The sequence below is a fragment of the Melopsittacus undulatus genome, chromosome 10, assembly GCF_012275295.1.
Source record: "Melopsittacus undulatus isolate bMelUnd1 chromosome 10, bMelUnd1.mat.Z, whole genome shotgun sequence".
NCBI classification, from domain to species: Eukaryota; Metazoa; Chordata; class Aves; order Psittaciformes; family Psittaculidae; genus Melopsittacus; species Melopsittacus undulatus.
Window position 1 is genome coordinate 6,258,754 of NC_047536.1, and position 14,931 is coordinate 6,273,684.

General features: G+C 47.0%; 1 protein-coding gene across 1 annotated transcript in view; it reads right to left on the reverse strand.

The window, feature by feature from the left end:
* Nucleotides 1–14,931, reverse strand: part of PFDN1 (prefoldin subunit 1) — a 31,039-nt gene that overhangs the window by 3,093 nt on the left and 13,015 nt on the right. The window contains exon 3 of the mRNA XM_034067219.1: nucleotides 13,356–13,440. Coding sequence (XP_033923110.1) covers nucleotides 13,356–13,440 — 85 coding nt within the window. The remainder of the gene's footprint in view (nucleotides 1–13,355; nucleotides 13,441–14,931) is intronic.

Genomic DNA, 14,931 nt, shown 5'->3' on the forward strand with positions numbered 1-14,931 from the left:
AGCTGATGGCTCTGGCTGCAGTGCGGGGCCAGTTCATAGAGTCACAGAATGGTCTGGGTTGGATGAGACCTTAAGGCTCATCCAATTCCAACCCCTGCCACAGGCAGGGACACCTTCCACTGGAGCAGCTACTCCAAGCCCCTGTGTCCAACCTGGCCTTGAACACTGCCAGGGATGGGGCAGCCACAGCTTCTCTGGGCACCCTGTGCCAGCGCCTCAGCACCCTCACAGGGAAGAGCTTCTGCCTAAGAGCTCATCTCAGTCTCCCCTCCGGCAGGTTAAAGCCATTCCCCTTGTCCTGTCCCTACAGGCCCTTGTCAAAAGCCCCTCTCCAGGTTTCTTGTAACCCCTTTAGGTACTGGCAGCTGCTCTAAGGTCTCCCTGGACCCTTCTCCAGGCTGAACCAGCCCAGCTCTCTCAGCCTGTCTCCACAGCAGAGGTACTACAGCCCTTGGAGGGCAAGGACTTGCAAGAGCAGTTCCTCCTCCTGATTGGCAATTGCTACATCTGCTTGCTAGAGGTTTATTCTACAGTACTCTTGTGCCTTATCTAAGAGGCACAGCTTGTGATCACTTCTCAGTCAGGGCAGTGAATACACCCACTTCACCACAGCCTTTGGAGGTTTCAGGAATGCTGCTTTGTTTCCACAACAGTTATTCCCATGCAGGGAGGAATGACCTGAGTTGCAGCTGCTATCAGCACACCTGAAGCCTCCCCCCAGCACAGGCAAGGATGCAGAGCCAGAGGCTGCACTGAAAGTGGCTGAAGGCATGTGAGAAGGCAGCAGATTTGCAGTTACATATTTCCAGGGGTGCAGCTGCCCTGCTTAACCATGGGACAAGCTTTCACCCTCACTCGCTCCCACCCCAGGCCACCCTCTGGTCCTCATCCAACACACGGTTTGTGGTGACAACCCTCCTGCCCCATTCTATCTCCACACAGGAAGGATGATGCGCCCTGCACTGGGCCACAAGACCAACACACAGCCATGCAACAGGCTAGTGAGGTCTGGGCCATGTGCAGAGAGCTGGTAGGGTGAAAAGCTGCAGAACATGCCCCCAAAAAGCCATTGCAGTCAATGCCCCTCAACCTGTAGAGTTTTGCAGTTCCTTTAAACTAATCCTGCTGCCAACAGCAGTCACGTTCCCTGGGCAGGAATGGCTGCAGTGCTTGGGAGCAAGACAAACCACAGATTGCTCAGCCCCAGCCAGAGCATGCACAGGGCAGGACCTACCAGCCACTCCTTCCCACTGAGGCACAGGAGCAGTGCCCTGACAAAAGGCAATGCCATAAGCACTCACCCTGCTATCACCCTGCTCCATGGCTCCCTGTGCCCTTCGCTCCCTGTCACGGGCCACACTTGCTCCCTGACCAGCTCTACACTATTTGCTTTTGGCAGCTGCTACGGAAATACAAGATTTAATGCAAATACAATTACAGCTCACACCCTGAAGAAGAAAAGGAGCTGTGGTTCATGGAGGTGGCCCATGGCCTTTTGACACGGTGGGAAGTCACCTCCTGCTTGAGCCTCCCACCTCGGTTCATTGCATCACGCTGCTCATGCTTCACTGGAGACGGTGCTGACGCACCCAGACCTTACATTCCTGAACGATTAAAGAGCCAACATCCAAAGATTCCACAGCACGAAAAAACTTCATCAGCTCCTCTCGGACAGGCTTTCGATGATCAAAGCACCACACTTGCCCCAGCACTATGATTCAGACAGCTCTGCCTCCAGCCAGCCCCGTGTGTCTGCAGATCCCTGTCCTGAGCTGGCCATTGAGCTTGATGTCTCGCAGCATGCACCCCCAGCTCCAAAAGCCACCACAGCACTTCTGCTCTCAGCAGGAAACTATACGCAACAGCCACGGCTCATTCACGCTGCGCTGTGCCTCATGCTCACCATGAATTTCCTGTTTCAAAGTAACAGTTTCTCATTCACAGAATCAATCCAAAAGCTTGGGTTGGAAGGGACCTTCAACATCTACTATTTTGCTCTTCAAATTTCACTTCTCTCTCTGCTCAGCAAAAGAAAAAGAGCTTCAAGCCCCAACCTGCAAACACAAATGTGCTTAAACCCAAACAAAAATGTTTCCATGGAAGTAAGGATCTGGTTTTGGGACATGCCTTCTCACTTCAGCCTTTTTTAAACTGTTTTTCTACCTACTTGTTTTCCATCCAACTTGGCAGGTTTCTCCCCATAGAACACCTCCCTCTTTCCCTCCCCACGGCTCACAGCACACTTGGCTACTAGCCGCCAGATGCTGGCATCCCACTCTTGCACTTAGAAGGCTTCTGTCGAGGAATGCTGCAGAGTCTTCATGCATGATGCAGTGCCTCAAACAGGAGCCCCGAGACAAGCCATCTTGTGACACTGTCCCAATAAACCTCCTAGCCAACGGTTTCTTTCTGTAGCTCCCAAAGTTAATCCAGGTCATTGCTGGCATTCCTCAAGGGCTCTGTGTGCACACTGTTTGGGAAAGTGATCAGCAGGGCCTGAGACAGAGGAGGGGGCACACACTTGTCCAGGGAAGGATCTTTCTCAGGAGGAAAGTAAGCTGTGCTGCCTGCACCCTGGGGCCAGGCAGCAGCAGAACCATGAGCTGCCCTGGCTCTGGAGGCCACCAACACTGTTGAGGTGGCTGGAATTGCCCAAATCCCCCCTTGCCCCAGAGCACAGCACACCCAGGAATCAGCATACACACACTGTGGGCAAGGCACATGTTTCAGTCAGCCTGACCTCATGGAAGATGATGTGCCCTATTTAACAGGATGTCACTTGGAACCCATCGCCAGGAAGAAACTGGACCTGCTGAACAGCACCTGGCTGCTTCTGCTTCGGAAGGAACTGAGATAGTGGACACCAGTGATGGGGTGGGTCTGCAGGCAGCTCTACGCCCTGATGGGTCCACCCAGCACTGGTCCTCACCAGCACAACACTGTGGCACAAATACACATTGGAAATTACCACGCTACAGCAACCACCAAATATTTAGATACACTTCAGGACTTTCCAAGCAGAGTTATTGCTCTCAGGAAGCTGCCCAGAATTTACTCAAGAGTTAGTGAAGTGTAATAGGAAGGGAGCCCAGCTGGTTTCTGATGACAGCTGCTGACAGCAGCACAATGACGCCATTTACTAAGAGGAGAGAGCAGAGATGATTCAGATCCCTGGGTTTTCCCTTAGCCACTATTTCCACGAGGTAACGGGGACCCTCAGTCATTTCAAAACCACCTGGATTTGAATGGAGGAGATATCAAGCACAAGTGCACTTGCCAACTCAACATTTCAGAAGCACCTGCCTGAAGAACTGCTAGTGCAAATCCACCTTCAGCATGTATCAATCCTACCTATAGCACAACCAACAGGGCTTCCCCCATCATTCCCATAGTGCTTTGAAACCCTGAGGAACATGCTCTTGAGAAAGCTAATTTGAAAAAGCACATGCTGCTTTTCACGCTTGGTACCAAGGGACGTCACCTTCTAGAGAAAAAGGGGCAAGGTAAGAGGTAGGAAAACCTGCCTGTAGAACAGCCCTTCTGTCCCTTGCACGTATCTGTTGTCTCAGCCCCAGAACTGCATTTTCACTAAAGGCTGAGACAGTTGCTCTCTGCAGCTGGGCAATGATGGATTATTCCAGCAAACTCCTGCTCCCCAGCCTGATGTTAACTGCTACAAAGCAAGCGACTGGGAACCCTTCAATAGGTGGCAGCAGAAATGTATTATCAAGCCAGAGGATTCTTTACAGACACCCTTCATGGCAAAACTGCCCATTTAGAATCACAGAACCAACTAGGTTGGAAAAGATTTTTAAGAACATCAAGTCCAACCTTTATTGCAGCACTGCCAAAGCCACCACTAAACCATGTCACTAAAGGCCTCTTCTACACAGTTATTGAATGTTTCCAGGGATGGTGATTCCACCACTGCCCTGGGCAGCCTGTTCCAATGCCTGAGCACCCTTCTGGTGAGGAAATTGTTCCTAATACGCAGTCCAACCTTTGTTCCTTGGGAGCAGAGACCAGACACCTCCTGGCTCCATCCTGTCAGGCGGTTGTGGAGAGCAATGAGGTCCTCCCTAAGCCTTCTCCAGAATAAACCCCCCCAGGGTCCCTCAACCATTCCTCATCACACTTGTGCTCCAGGCCCTTCATCAGCTCCCTTGCCCTTCGCTGACCCGGCTCCAGCACCTCAATATCTCACTTGTAGTGAGGGGCCCAGAACTGGGCAGTTTTCAATGGTACATTGCTTCACAACAGATACTGCATCCTAACCAGACTTACGCCAGCAGTCAGGTCAAACACTTAGGACATGGGGAGGGGAAACTCACCCGGATTGTGAAAATCCCCACATTTTGGTTTGGTGGAAGTGGCCTTCACCAAACTGCCTCTTGCAAAGTGTGTTAAGTTCCCTAATTTGGTGCTTTGGGTCGCATGGTCCTGCAGAGCCAGAACTGCTCAACAGAATACCTCCCAGAAACATGACTTTGGCACAATCATACCACACCGTATGTCTCTCAGTCCTGGCCAAACAAGGCCATTTAAAAAGAAAAATTACTTCCATAAGCTTGGAAGACTCAACAAATCAGCAATAAAAAGATCATCACAGAATGGTTTTGGTTTGAAGGGAACTTACAGCTCATCTAGTCTAACCCCCTGCCATGGGGAGGGACACCTTCCACTAGAGCAGCTTGCTCCAAACCCCTGTGTCCAACCTGGCCTTGAACACTGCCAGGGATGGGGCAGCCACAGCTTCTCTGGGCACCCTGTGCCAGCGCCTCAGCACCCTCACAGGGAAGAGCTTCTGCCTAAGAGCTCATCTCAATTTCCCCTGGGTCAAGTTAAAGCCATTCCTCTTGTCCTGTCCCTATAGACCCTTGTCCAAAGCCCCTCTCCAGGTTTTGTGTAGAATGTGATGTGAACTCCCAGCTAAGCAGCATCCCCCCCTAGCTCAGATTCCCTTGGCTGCCTCGTAGGCAGGATGCAGCCGTGTCCCCGCTAGGAATACACTTCCAGCCCAATGAGCAGGGTGACCCCAGCGGCAGGGCCAGCAGGAAGCCCTAACAGCCTGCACATACCTGGAGCAAGGTGTGGCTGTGTAAAGCTGACTCAGGGCTGGGTCAGGTCTCCTGCACGCAGGAGCACGCTTTCCAAATAGTCGTTTCCTGTTCTCCCCAGGCTAGATGGAGCAGATGGGGCAGGACGGAGGTTTATTGGGCACAGATAATCCCCCTCCCCAGAGCTGCTCGGCATAAAGGACAGCAAGGACCAAGTGCATGGGCCTGGGTGACTAAGGCGAGGACAGCGGCACTGGTTCTGTGACTAACTATTACTCATGCAAGCAGGAATTTGGAGACGGACCCGCATCCAGCTCAGCTCATTGCTTTGAATACTTCTGCAGCTATAAGCACAAAGGAGAGCTTTGACAATGAATCAGACCCTGGTTTAAAATTACAAAGACAGACTTATCTACCAACTTTGTGTTAAAATGATTTCAGTGTAATTATAAAAGCAGCTTAATGTTAATCAGAGGAAACAAGCAATGTTTTCAAACCCAAATGACTAAATGTAGGCTCCTGGACGGACAAAACCATTTAGACACAGCAGCAGAAGTGGGTTTTTATTTATTGTCATGATGTATTTCACTTTTGCCTGGAATCCAAAGGAATGTGAGCACACTGGCAAAGTCTGTCTTCAAAGTTTTCTCCATTTAATTATTTTCTATTTTCTTTTTAATCAGAACAACCTCTCCCCAAAAATAAATCCTGAAGTGAGTTTGTGGGATAACATTTACTTTGAAAGCACCTCTCTAACTGGCTTCTGAAGGGTTTAAAAGGAAGCAATCAACACCCACGTTAATTATCCTCCTGCTTTTAAAATCCACAATTATCCATCTAAAAATAAAGGTAGGAACAGTGAAAATAAAAGAGTAATCAAATTCCAGTTCTCCCTTCATGAAGCCTTTGCCCTCTCAGCTAGTTTGTGTGCTTACTTTGCAGTCTGCAGTGCAGGGAAGACTAACAAAGAATTACTAATTAAGCAGTCACTTGCAAAAAGCTGGGAGTTTGAAACCTTGTGACTGATTGTTTTTATAAAGCCAGCCCAGGTCTAAGCCAGCGGAAGATCCTTTTGGAGAGCTGGGAACTGCCTCTTAAACATGATGAGTTCTTCTTTCTGTGCCTCTACAATCACAACATCATGTTTTGCAACCAGTGACTTGTGCACTATTTAACATAGGGCAAGCTTCTTACGCAATGTGCAAAGCAGAATGTACTCTTATTTGATCTTTATCTAACTAACCTACCATAGGAATGGGAACCAGGATTTAAAAAGATACACCTCCTTCCTCATGATTACTGAAGAGCATTTGTTTTGTTTTAAAGCTGCAAGATCCTGGCTGCACACAACCAGCCTGCATTTGTCTGGGATGAAAGATGATGCAATTCAGATAGAAGAGAAACAGCTTAAAACATATATAAAGTTAAGACTGTTGAGAATACAATCCTTTTGCTACCCTCACTTTTGACAAATGATAATCAGACAGACTGTGAGGCTTTAAACATAAAGAAATAAGTGAAGTCAGTGAGTCATCACAGCCTTGGAAGCAAGGAATAAGGCCTCTTATTCATGCTACCATCAGCAGTCAGTTTACAGGATAGAAAGAAGTGGAGCAGCATTAGTTATGCCCCAATTCCTCCAGTATTTACCTTAAATTTGTCTGGCCCCAGTCCAGTGTCAGAGGGCTTCTCCATAAATAATGACTTTGTCCTGACAGTGTTGGCTCTGTGCCCACCATACTCTCAGCCTTCTCACCACTTCATTATTTTCAAGCCTATTTTTCTCATTGCTCAGAGGATTTTCCATTTCAAATATCAGGAATGAGAACGCAGATTCTCCTCCCTGCAACACAGCCAGACCTATAGGAAAAAAACAGAGCTTTGGAGCTACTCCCTTCTTCAAAACAAGCACCTCAGTGAAGGGCAGAGCAGCGCTGACAGCTTTTCCTATGCCAAGGATCTGCCATGGCTCTGGATGATCCCAGCTGACAGCAAGCTTAGGCAGGCAGCTGGACCACCCATGTCCTCAAAAGCAAGCTAAGCCTCGGGCTTTGCAGCCTGAAAAGCAGGAGCAAGACAGCAGTGAAGGCAGAGACTCAGGCCTGGACGAGTCAAGATGAAACATGCCCTAGGAACATTACCACGTCCGAATGTCCGTGCCCAGAAGGAACTGTCCAGACACCTGCAGCTGCCTCAGGCACCCAAAGTCAGGCAAGATGAAGGCTGTCACCTCTCCTGGTCCTCAGAGGGAGCCTGAGGAGGCTTTGCACCTCACTGTCACCCAATTAATCTACATGATTTGTAGAGCTTCCATAGCTTCCTCCTAAAAGGTCTGTGTAAGCCCAAATGTTAATCCTACCTACTAAGCTCACTTGCATACTCCACTGTCCCCACATCAGGGATGCAGCCTCCCTGTACAGCAAGCAGAGGGAGATACCACCTCTAGGAATGAGTGACTCTCTGGAAGCATCATTGTCTCCCTCTTACTGCAGAGAACATCTGGACTCCTGACTTGTTATAGAAACCTGACAGTTAAAAAATCTCCTCTTGACCCTGAATCCCACCTTGGAGAAAGAGGTATCACCACTTTACATTCCCAAACGTCAGATACTGTAAATCTGGAAGGGAGGAAGAGAAAACAAATAGAAAAACAAAAATCACACAAAAAACCCAACCAAACACAAAAGCCACACCAAGACCAAACACAAAGCTACAACACACCACCTTGCAGGACAAGCAAAAATCAGTGTATCACCCAGCAATGCCCCAAACTTGCATACAATCTGTGCCAGGAGTTTTGTTCATGTTGCAGATCATGACTGCAGCCAAGCACCAGGATGGGTCTGGCTTGGTTGCTGTACAAGTGACAGAAGCACACCAGCCTTCCCTAGAGCAGATCAGGCCATAAAGCCAAGAGGGCTGAACCCAAGCTATGGATTGACCTCCTCCATGCACACACTTAGAAACAAGGGGAAGCTCCTGTGACATGTGTTTAAGATCATGTCCTCAGTACGTGCATGTATGCCAGCAGTGGAATGAGAGAACAGCACACTCATCCAGAGCAAAACCTGCTCCAGGCTAAAGCACAGAGGACTATTCTTGAGGCTTCTCTCCCTCCAAAGCAAACAGGAGCATTCCTTATTTTCCCCTGTTTATTTAAAAAGCCCACCACACATTCCTGGGCACTGGCCTATCCCAAGTAAGCCATGGGATGAGAGCTTCTACACTGTAAATCCCAGACGAAAACCAGTCTAACTTGGGAACTGTCAAACAACTACTACCTTCTGCTGGTTGCTGAATGGTCTTCAAAGTGCACCACATATCTCAAGAGACTTGTTTTCACGTGGTTAATGCACCCTCAGAATCAGCCTCCATCCATGCTTTCAGTGTAAGAACCAGAGAGCATGCCAGGGGCACAGGGCCACGCTGAGCTGGTCCATCCATACCTGCCCAGAGAACAACTCCCATGCTCCAGCACTCCAGCCACACCTCTGCTGCTTAAAACTGTTCCCTCAGGGTATGAAAACACTGTAGTGACAACCCAACCAGAGACGCCCTGGTAGACTCATCGAGAAGGGGGCACCACCATTATGCCTCGGGGCTCCAGCAAAGCTCCTTCAAAAGGTTAGAGAAATGGATGCCACAGCATGAGCGTGTTTGACTCTGGGCAGCACCTGGGAAGAGGTTTGTTGTTACCTTTGATGTCTGCTCACTGTAATGCAGTCACTTTTTAACTTTACCAGAATGAAGATCTGCAACACCATCCAAGCCTCTGAACAAGAAGCACAGCAGTGCATGAGAGAAGAGTGTTCATTTCTCCACCATGAACAAGAGCAAAGAGGTTTACTGTGTAGGATAGGGCAACTGGACATAGCAGTTTAGGGATCACATGAAGACTTTATGAACTGGAAATCAAGCACTTAGGTACAGCTTTCCCAATAGCATTTTCTACTCCAGGCGGAGAAGAAAACAACCAACCCTTTATCTCTGCAGCAGTGAACTTTCAGTCTCCCATGCTCATGTGAAAGAACTGCCTGGGAAACAAGCACACAACAATATTGCAGTCAGATCTTAAAACCAAACTCCAATTCAAGCTAAAAGCTGCAGGTTGCTTTTGCCCTTTTCACAAAGGAGCTAAATTGAGTGGCACAGAGCAGACAGAGCTGCCCAGCAGAGCCTCCCCCTTATTTGTTATTTTTAGCAATTCAGTCTGACAACGCCTGACAACTAAACATGCTGAATATAGCAGGAGAGAAGGGGACTATCAGATAGTATCAGAGAAAACACACAGCGATAATCACTTTCTCCACCCCTAATGAAGAAACAGTTTTCCATGTCTTTATAACATCATAGAGCTTGTTCTTTTTAAAATGCCACATTTAAAAACAGAATCCATCGAGCCCTACAATGGAAACGGATAACATTTCCTGAAACAAAGCATTGTTCCACCCCTCACATATCATGTTTCCTTAAAAACAAGGGAAGAAAAACATTACTTGGTTTTTCTCCTAATACTGCACAAACATTGCCGAGCTAAAAAGAGTCTGTGCTCATCCCTTTAGAATGCTTTCAAAATAGCTTTAACACATACCCCTTGCACTGTGAAGCACAACAAGAATTTGATAGTATCAGGACTGGAAAAATTGGATAGCTGCTGCTAAGCAGGATGCTTCCCATGCCAGTGGGTGAGTGAGCCTGTGCACCAGCCTCTGTGAGAGTCAAGCCTCACTGGTACAGCCTTTATGCAGGCATGTGTATTTTGCCAGCAAGCCTGGGCTGTCTATTTGGATTCCACAGGATTATACAAAAGTTATGAAATTAAGAATGCTACATATGTACATATATATATACACACACACTCACATATACACACATTCATTCCTTAGCTTTAACAAGAAGTGTAAAGCTACCTTGCTTCTTCTGCAGAGTGACTCACATTTGCCCTCTCATACACATTGATACCCCTTTGGTATCTTCAGAACACCGTTTCTCTCACTAAGTACATCCGATGTGTATTGCAGTCAAAGCTTATTTTCCCAGCCCTGTACAAAGACAGGTCTAGTTCTCCTTGCAGCTTTGCCATGTGATGAACAACAGGCAAGTACCACATCAACTTTGTAATGCTGCCTTGAAAAAGGCAATGCATCATTTCAAAAGTGGAGGAACCCAAGACAGGGGAGTAAAGAAAAGGGAATAACTGTAATGATGAATTGCAGTTCCTCTAGGAAATGAGGAAGGAGAAAAGAAGTTTTCAAACCAAATGCAAAACCTCTCATTGCTTTTACAGTTCACTCTAAGAGCTGTGATGTCAGGACAACACAGCTCACACAGAGTCACAGAATGGCTTGGGTTGGAAGGGACCTTAAAGTTCATCCATTTCCACCTCCCTGCCATGGGGCAGTGACACCTTCCACTAGAGCAAGTTGCTCCAAGCTCTGTCTAACCTGGCCTTGAGCACTGACAGGGATGGGGCGTTCACAACTTCCTTGGGCAACCTGTTCCAGTGCCTCATCATCCTCACAGGAACAAACTTCTTCCTTACATCTAACCTGAACTTCCCCTGTTTCAGTTTCAACCCATTCCCCCTTGTCCCATCTCTACAGTCCCTGATGAAGAGTTCCTCTCTGACATATTTGTACGACCCCTTCAGATGCTGGAAGGCTGCTATGGGGTCTCCATGCAGCCTTCTCTTCTCCAGGCTGAACAGCCCCAACACTTCTAAGGCAGGTTAAAGCCCATGTTTTCATGGATAGTCAGCACTGAGGATCTCTCCTTGCTACACAGCTGGATGGATTTACATAAGACCTCAGCAGTGAACTCAACCATCCATGCTCTGCTCCTCTGCAAACAGCACTAAAAGCCAGCAGGGAGAGTGCATCTCAAATTCAGGCTGGTATCAAAAATCTGCATTTCATAATACCTTGGCAATTGAGTCATAAGAAGGCAGAATTGTCTCAAGCTCGTGGTACATGAGTAACCAGATCAGCCACACTGCGTGGATACCGGAGGATTACTCTGACCACCTTGAGCCAGCTATGCAAAGTGAGAAATGTGAGTAAGGTAGTTAACAATGTAAAATATAAACCTAAGCTTTCAAATCCTTCCAGTTTTAATAACGGATGGAGGGAAGTTTTAACCTATCTTGGTTTGATATTTATTTTATAGTGATGCAGTGGAATCACAAGGTCACAAAGTTTCACATTCTTTCCTGCTTCTGTCACCACTTGTTTTCAGGACAGTAAAATCCCCTAACTCCTGTGATAAGTGCTCTCTGACTTGGGCTCAGGTATTTCCCCTGAAATCTCTGTTTCCAGCAGTTGTCAGTCTAAGAGCTTGTCCTTTTCCATGGGGAATCCCAGGCCTAAGGAAAATCCTTTCCACAAAGCTGCCAGCCAGCTGGAAGCAGAGCAGTTAAAAGACGAACTTGAAAGTTCACTTAAAACAAACTACTGAAAGTTTTGGCCATCTGAGCCCTATTACCTATGGTTAAAAAGTAAAACTAACCCATGTGGCAATCACTTTTCTATTCTCACCACCTTTTGAGACAGTCATCATTGCTGGGAGCTTCAATTCAGTGGCCAAACCAGAGACTCAAGCAACAGGGAGCTACAAAGCAGAAAAACACACTTGTGAAGCAGCCAGCTCTGAGGCTTTGTGTAAGAATAGCAAAGGTTGTAATGTGGGGGGAATTCCATCCATTCTGCTGAACTCAGCAATTGGAAAGTTCAGAAGGTGAGATCATTGCCCACCAGGAACAGGAAGAAAATGAGGTCCACAGCTGAAGGGCACAGTAGCCAAAGAGCTGACCACAGCCTGATGGACCTGGCAGAAAGGGACCCCATGGGCAGGTTGCAAACAGAGACTATCAACCACACTCCAATCACTGACAAATCCAGACCCACTGCTATGAAGTTCTCCAACCCCAGTCATGGGGCTGCCTTTGTGCAAAACCACTGGCAGCTGAGATGGCTTCAGAGTAGGCAGGATACAATCACTTTGATCACATAACCATAAAAATGACTGTGCCGTGTCTGCATTAACAGCAGAGAAACATGCAGCCTACCCAGGGGAGACTTGTTTTCCCCATTCAGTAAAAATTCTCATGGCCAGAAACACAAAACCCCTTAGTATCTGGCACAGGAAACACTCCAGGCAACACCACACATGGTGATATATTTGTCCTACAGCTCCCCAGGCAAGCTGAGTTTTAAGAAAGAATTTTAAAAAACAAAAAAAAAACAAACTCTACTTCTGTTTTAGTGTAAGGAGCAGACAAATGAAACAGAATTGAATGGGTTTGAGTAGGTTTGAGCACTGACTTCCTATTCCTGCTTGTCCCTACTTCACCTGGTCTCCACATTGACTTTCTTCAAAACACTAACAGATGAGTTAAGCAGCTTGACACAACTCAGTCTTTGCTTCCTCTATCATTGCTCAAGAAACAAGGAACAGGGTTTTGCATTTATTATATCTTAGGGACATTAAGAAAAAACAAACCACTTATGGCCTTGGAAAAGTACATTTTGCACATCTGCTCCAAAGAACTCCAAGCTGTACATGTAGCCCCTAGAAGATAGTCAAGATTCGCTAGATAACTTACTTAAACACTGGTACTCGCACAGAAAGTACTTTATATTTCCTACATATTCTTCTCCGCCTTGAATACTCCAACCAGATAAACATAAGAGCACAGAAGTGCTCTGACCACACTGCCAAAACAAAGTCCTGCCTCCCCCTAGATCCAGTCTTCAACAGCAGCCACAAGTAGAAGCCTAGGGCAGAGTGTACGGACAGGGCAGGCGTACACAGAACTTCCTCCTCATACTTTCCCAGCCTTCAGACAATTTTAGCTCAGGACTTCCTGAGCAGAATGCCATTTCTACATATTTGGTAATTCTCAATGGATTTCTCTTCCATGAATTTGTGCAATTGTCCTGAGCCAGTATAAACTTCTAGCATCCACAGCATTGGCACAGTTTCACATCACCTATCTGCTGCAAATAACCACACAAACATCCTTTTGCTAGTTTTAAATCTTGCTCCTACTAACCTCATCTGAATCCATCACTTCCACTTTGCACATTAGGAATGACAGGAAATCCCTAGTGAGCTTGTAGATCCACAAAAGAAACCAAGTACCTAAGTGCTACTTGTAGGTTACTTGTAACAGGCATTATGTTTCACTTCCTTACACTCCTTCAGAATGGAAAGTATCAGATAAAAACAAGGGATGTAGCAGACAGCATCTTGTTGACCTTCAATGTTGTACTTTCATCAGGATTACCTGCCAAAACTTACCTCCAATTCCTTAATTTTCTCTTCGGCTATTCTCTGTTTTTCTAAGAGCTGATTATGAATCACTCCTTTAGACTGAAGGATAAACCTACAAGTGAAAGAGACAGACAACTGTTGGGTATCTTTTACATTTGTTGTACACCTACTTGCACACAGAATTAAACTACAGTGACCTCTGCCAAGTATTCATTCTCAATCCACACCTTCTAGACAGAGGAAGAAGAAATTGTTCCTAGAGCTCACACAAACCACCAGCCTCACAGGCTTGCCCAGCAATCTCACCCATTATTTGGGAGGAAGAAAATGGATGTACACTCATCTCCCTCTATCATTCAGTGTCCTTGAATGGTCTGAAAACAGTCCTTGCATACAGCTAGCAAAGGGAGTCTGTCATCACATTCCCTTCAAAGGGATCTAAAGCAGTTTACAGTATATAGTCAACGAAGCTTCTTTCAAGAGGAAAAAGCCATTCATTACCATTTCAGTGCTTACAAGCAAAATAAAGCTGCACAATAAAAACAAAGCTTTCTACAGAGGAAGGCTGAGAGAGCTGGGGGTGTTCAGCCCAGGGAAGGGAAGGCTCCAGGGAGACCTTACAGAGGCAGTTCAGTATATAAATAGGGCTGGTAATACAGAACCTTTACCAGGGCCAGTAAGTGACAGGACAAGGGGCAATGGCTTCACATTGCAGGAGGGCAGTGTTAGATTTGACACAGGGAAGAAATGTTGTACGACGAGGATGGTGAGGGATTGGCACAAGGTGCCCAGAGAAGCTGTGGCTGCCCCATCCCTGGCAGTGTTCAAGGCCAGGTTGGACACAGGGGCTTGGAGCAGCTGCTCCAGTGGAAGGTGTCCCTGCCTGTGGCAGGGCTTGGAACTGGATGAACTTGAAAAGCCCCTGAAGGAACACAAGCATCCAAAGAGGCTCTCCAGCACTGCCATCCCACAAAGAGGTAAAGGACAACTAAGTTCAGATGAATTTTAGGAACCCTCTTTGGTTGTTTTTCAACCTTCCAGACATAAAGAATGTACAAGCCACAGATTTGCCCCTTCCCTACTTAGAAAGTCCCCCAGGGGATTTAGAAGGAGCCTCCTTGGATCATACCAATGAGGTCAAGGTCTCCCTCCAGCACCAACTAGGGTCAGTGTCTTCCTGCCAGGTGACAAGAGCTTGTGCTTGAACAGCTAAAATGAGCAGCTTTAGACAGGGCAGAACCAGAATGCGTTCCCCATCCGGTACAGAAAAACCTGGAGTCAGCCTGTAGTGCCACCTCCCATGACACAGGACATTATTAACATGCTTGTTCAGGGCCTGATCAGCCACTGCCTTGTAACCCAGTATGGTCTGCACCAGCAATAGTGTAGCCAAAAGGAAAAGTACCTGCTATGTGCATTCCTGAAGTGCATGGGAGCAGAACTGTGGTTAATTGTAACAGGTTTGCAATTGAAACTCTCTTTGGTGCTGCGATTAACTGCACTTACCAATTGCCTCCTCCTCCTCCCACTTCTCTTCCTTGTCCTGCTTTACCTCCTCTTTTCTACAGCTACTTCATCTTTTACATTGCCATTTTCTCAAATC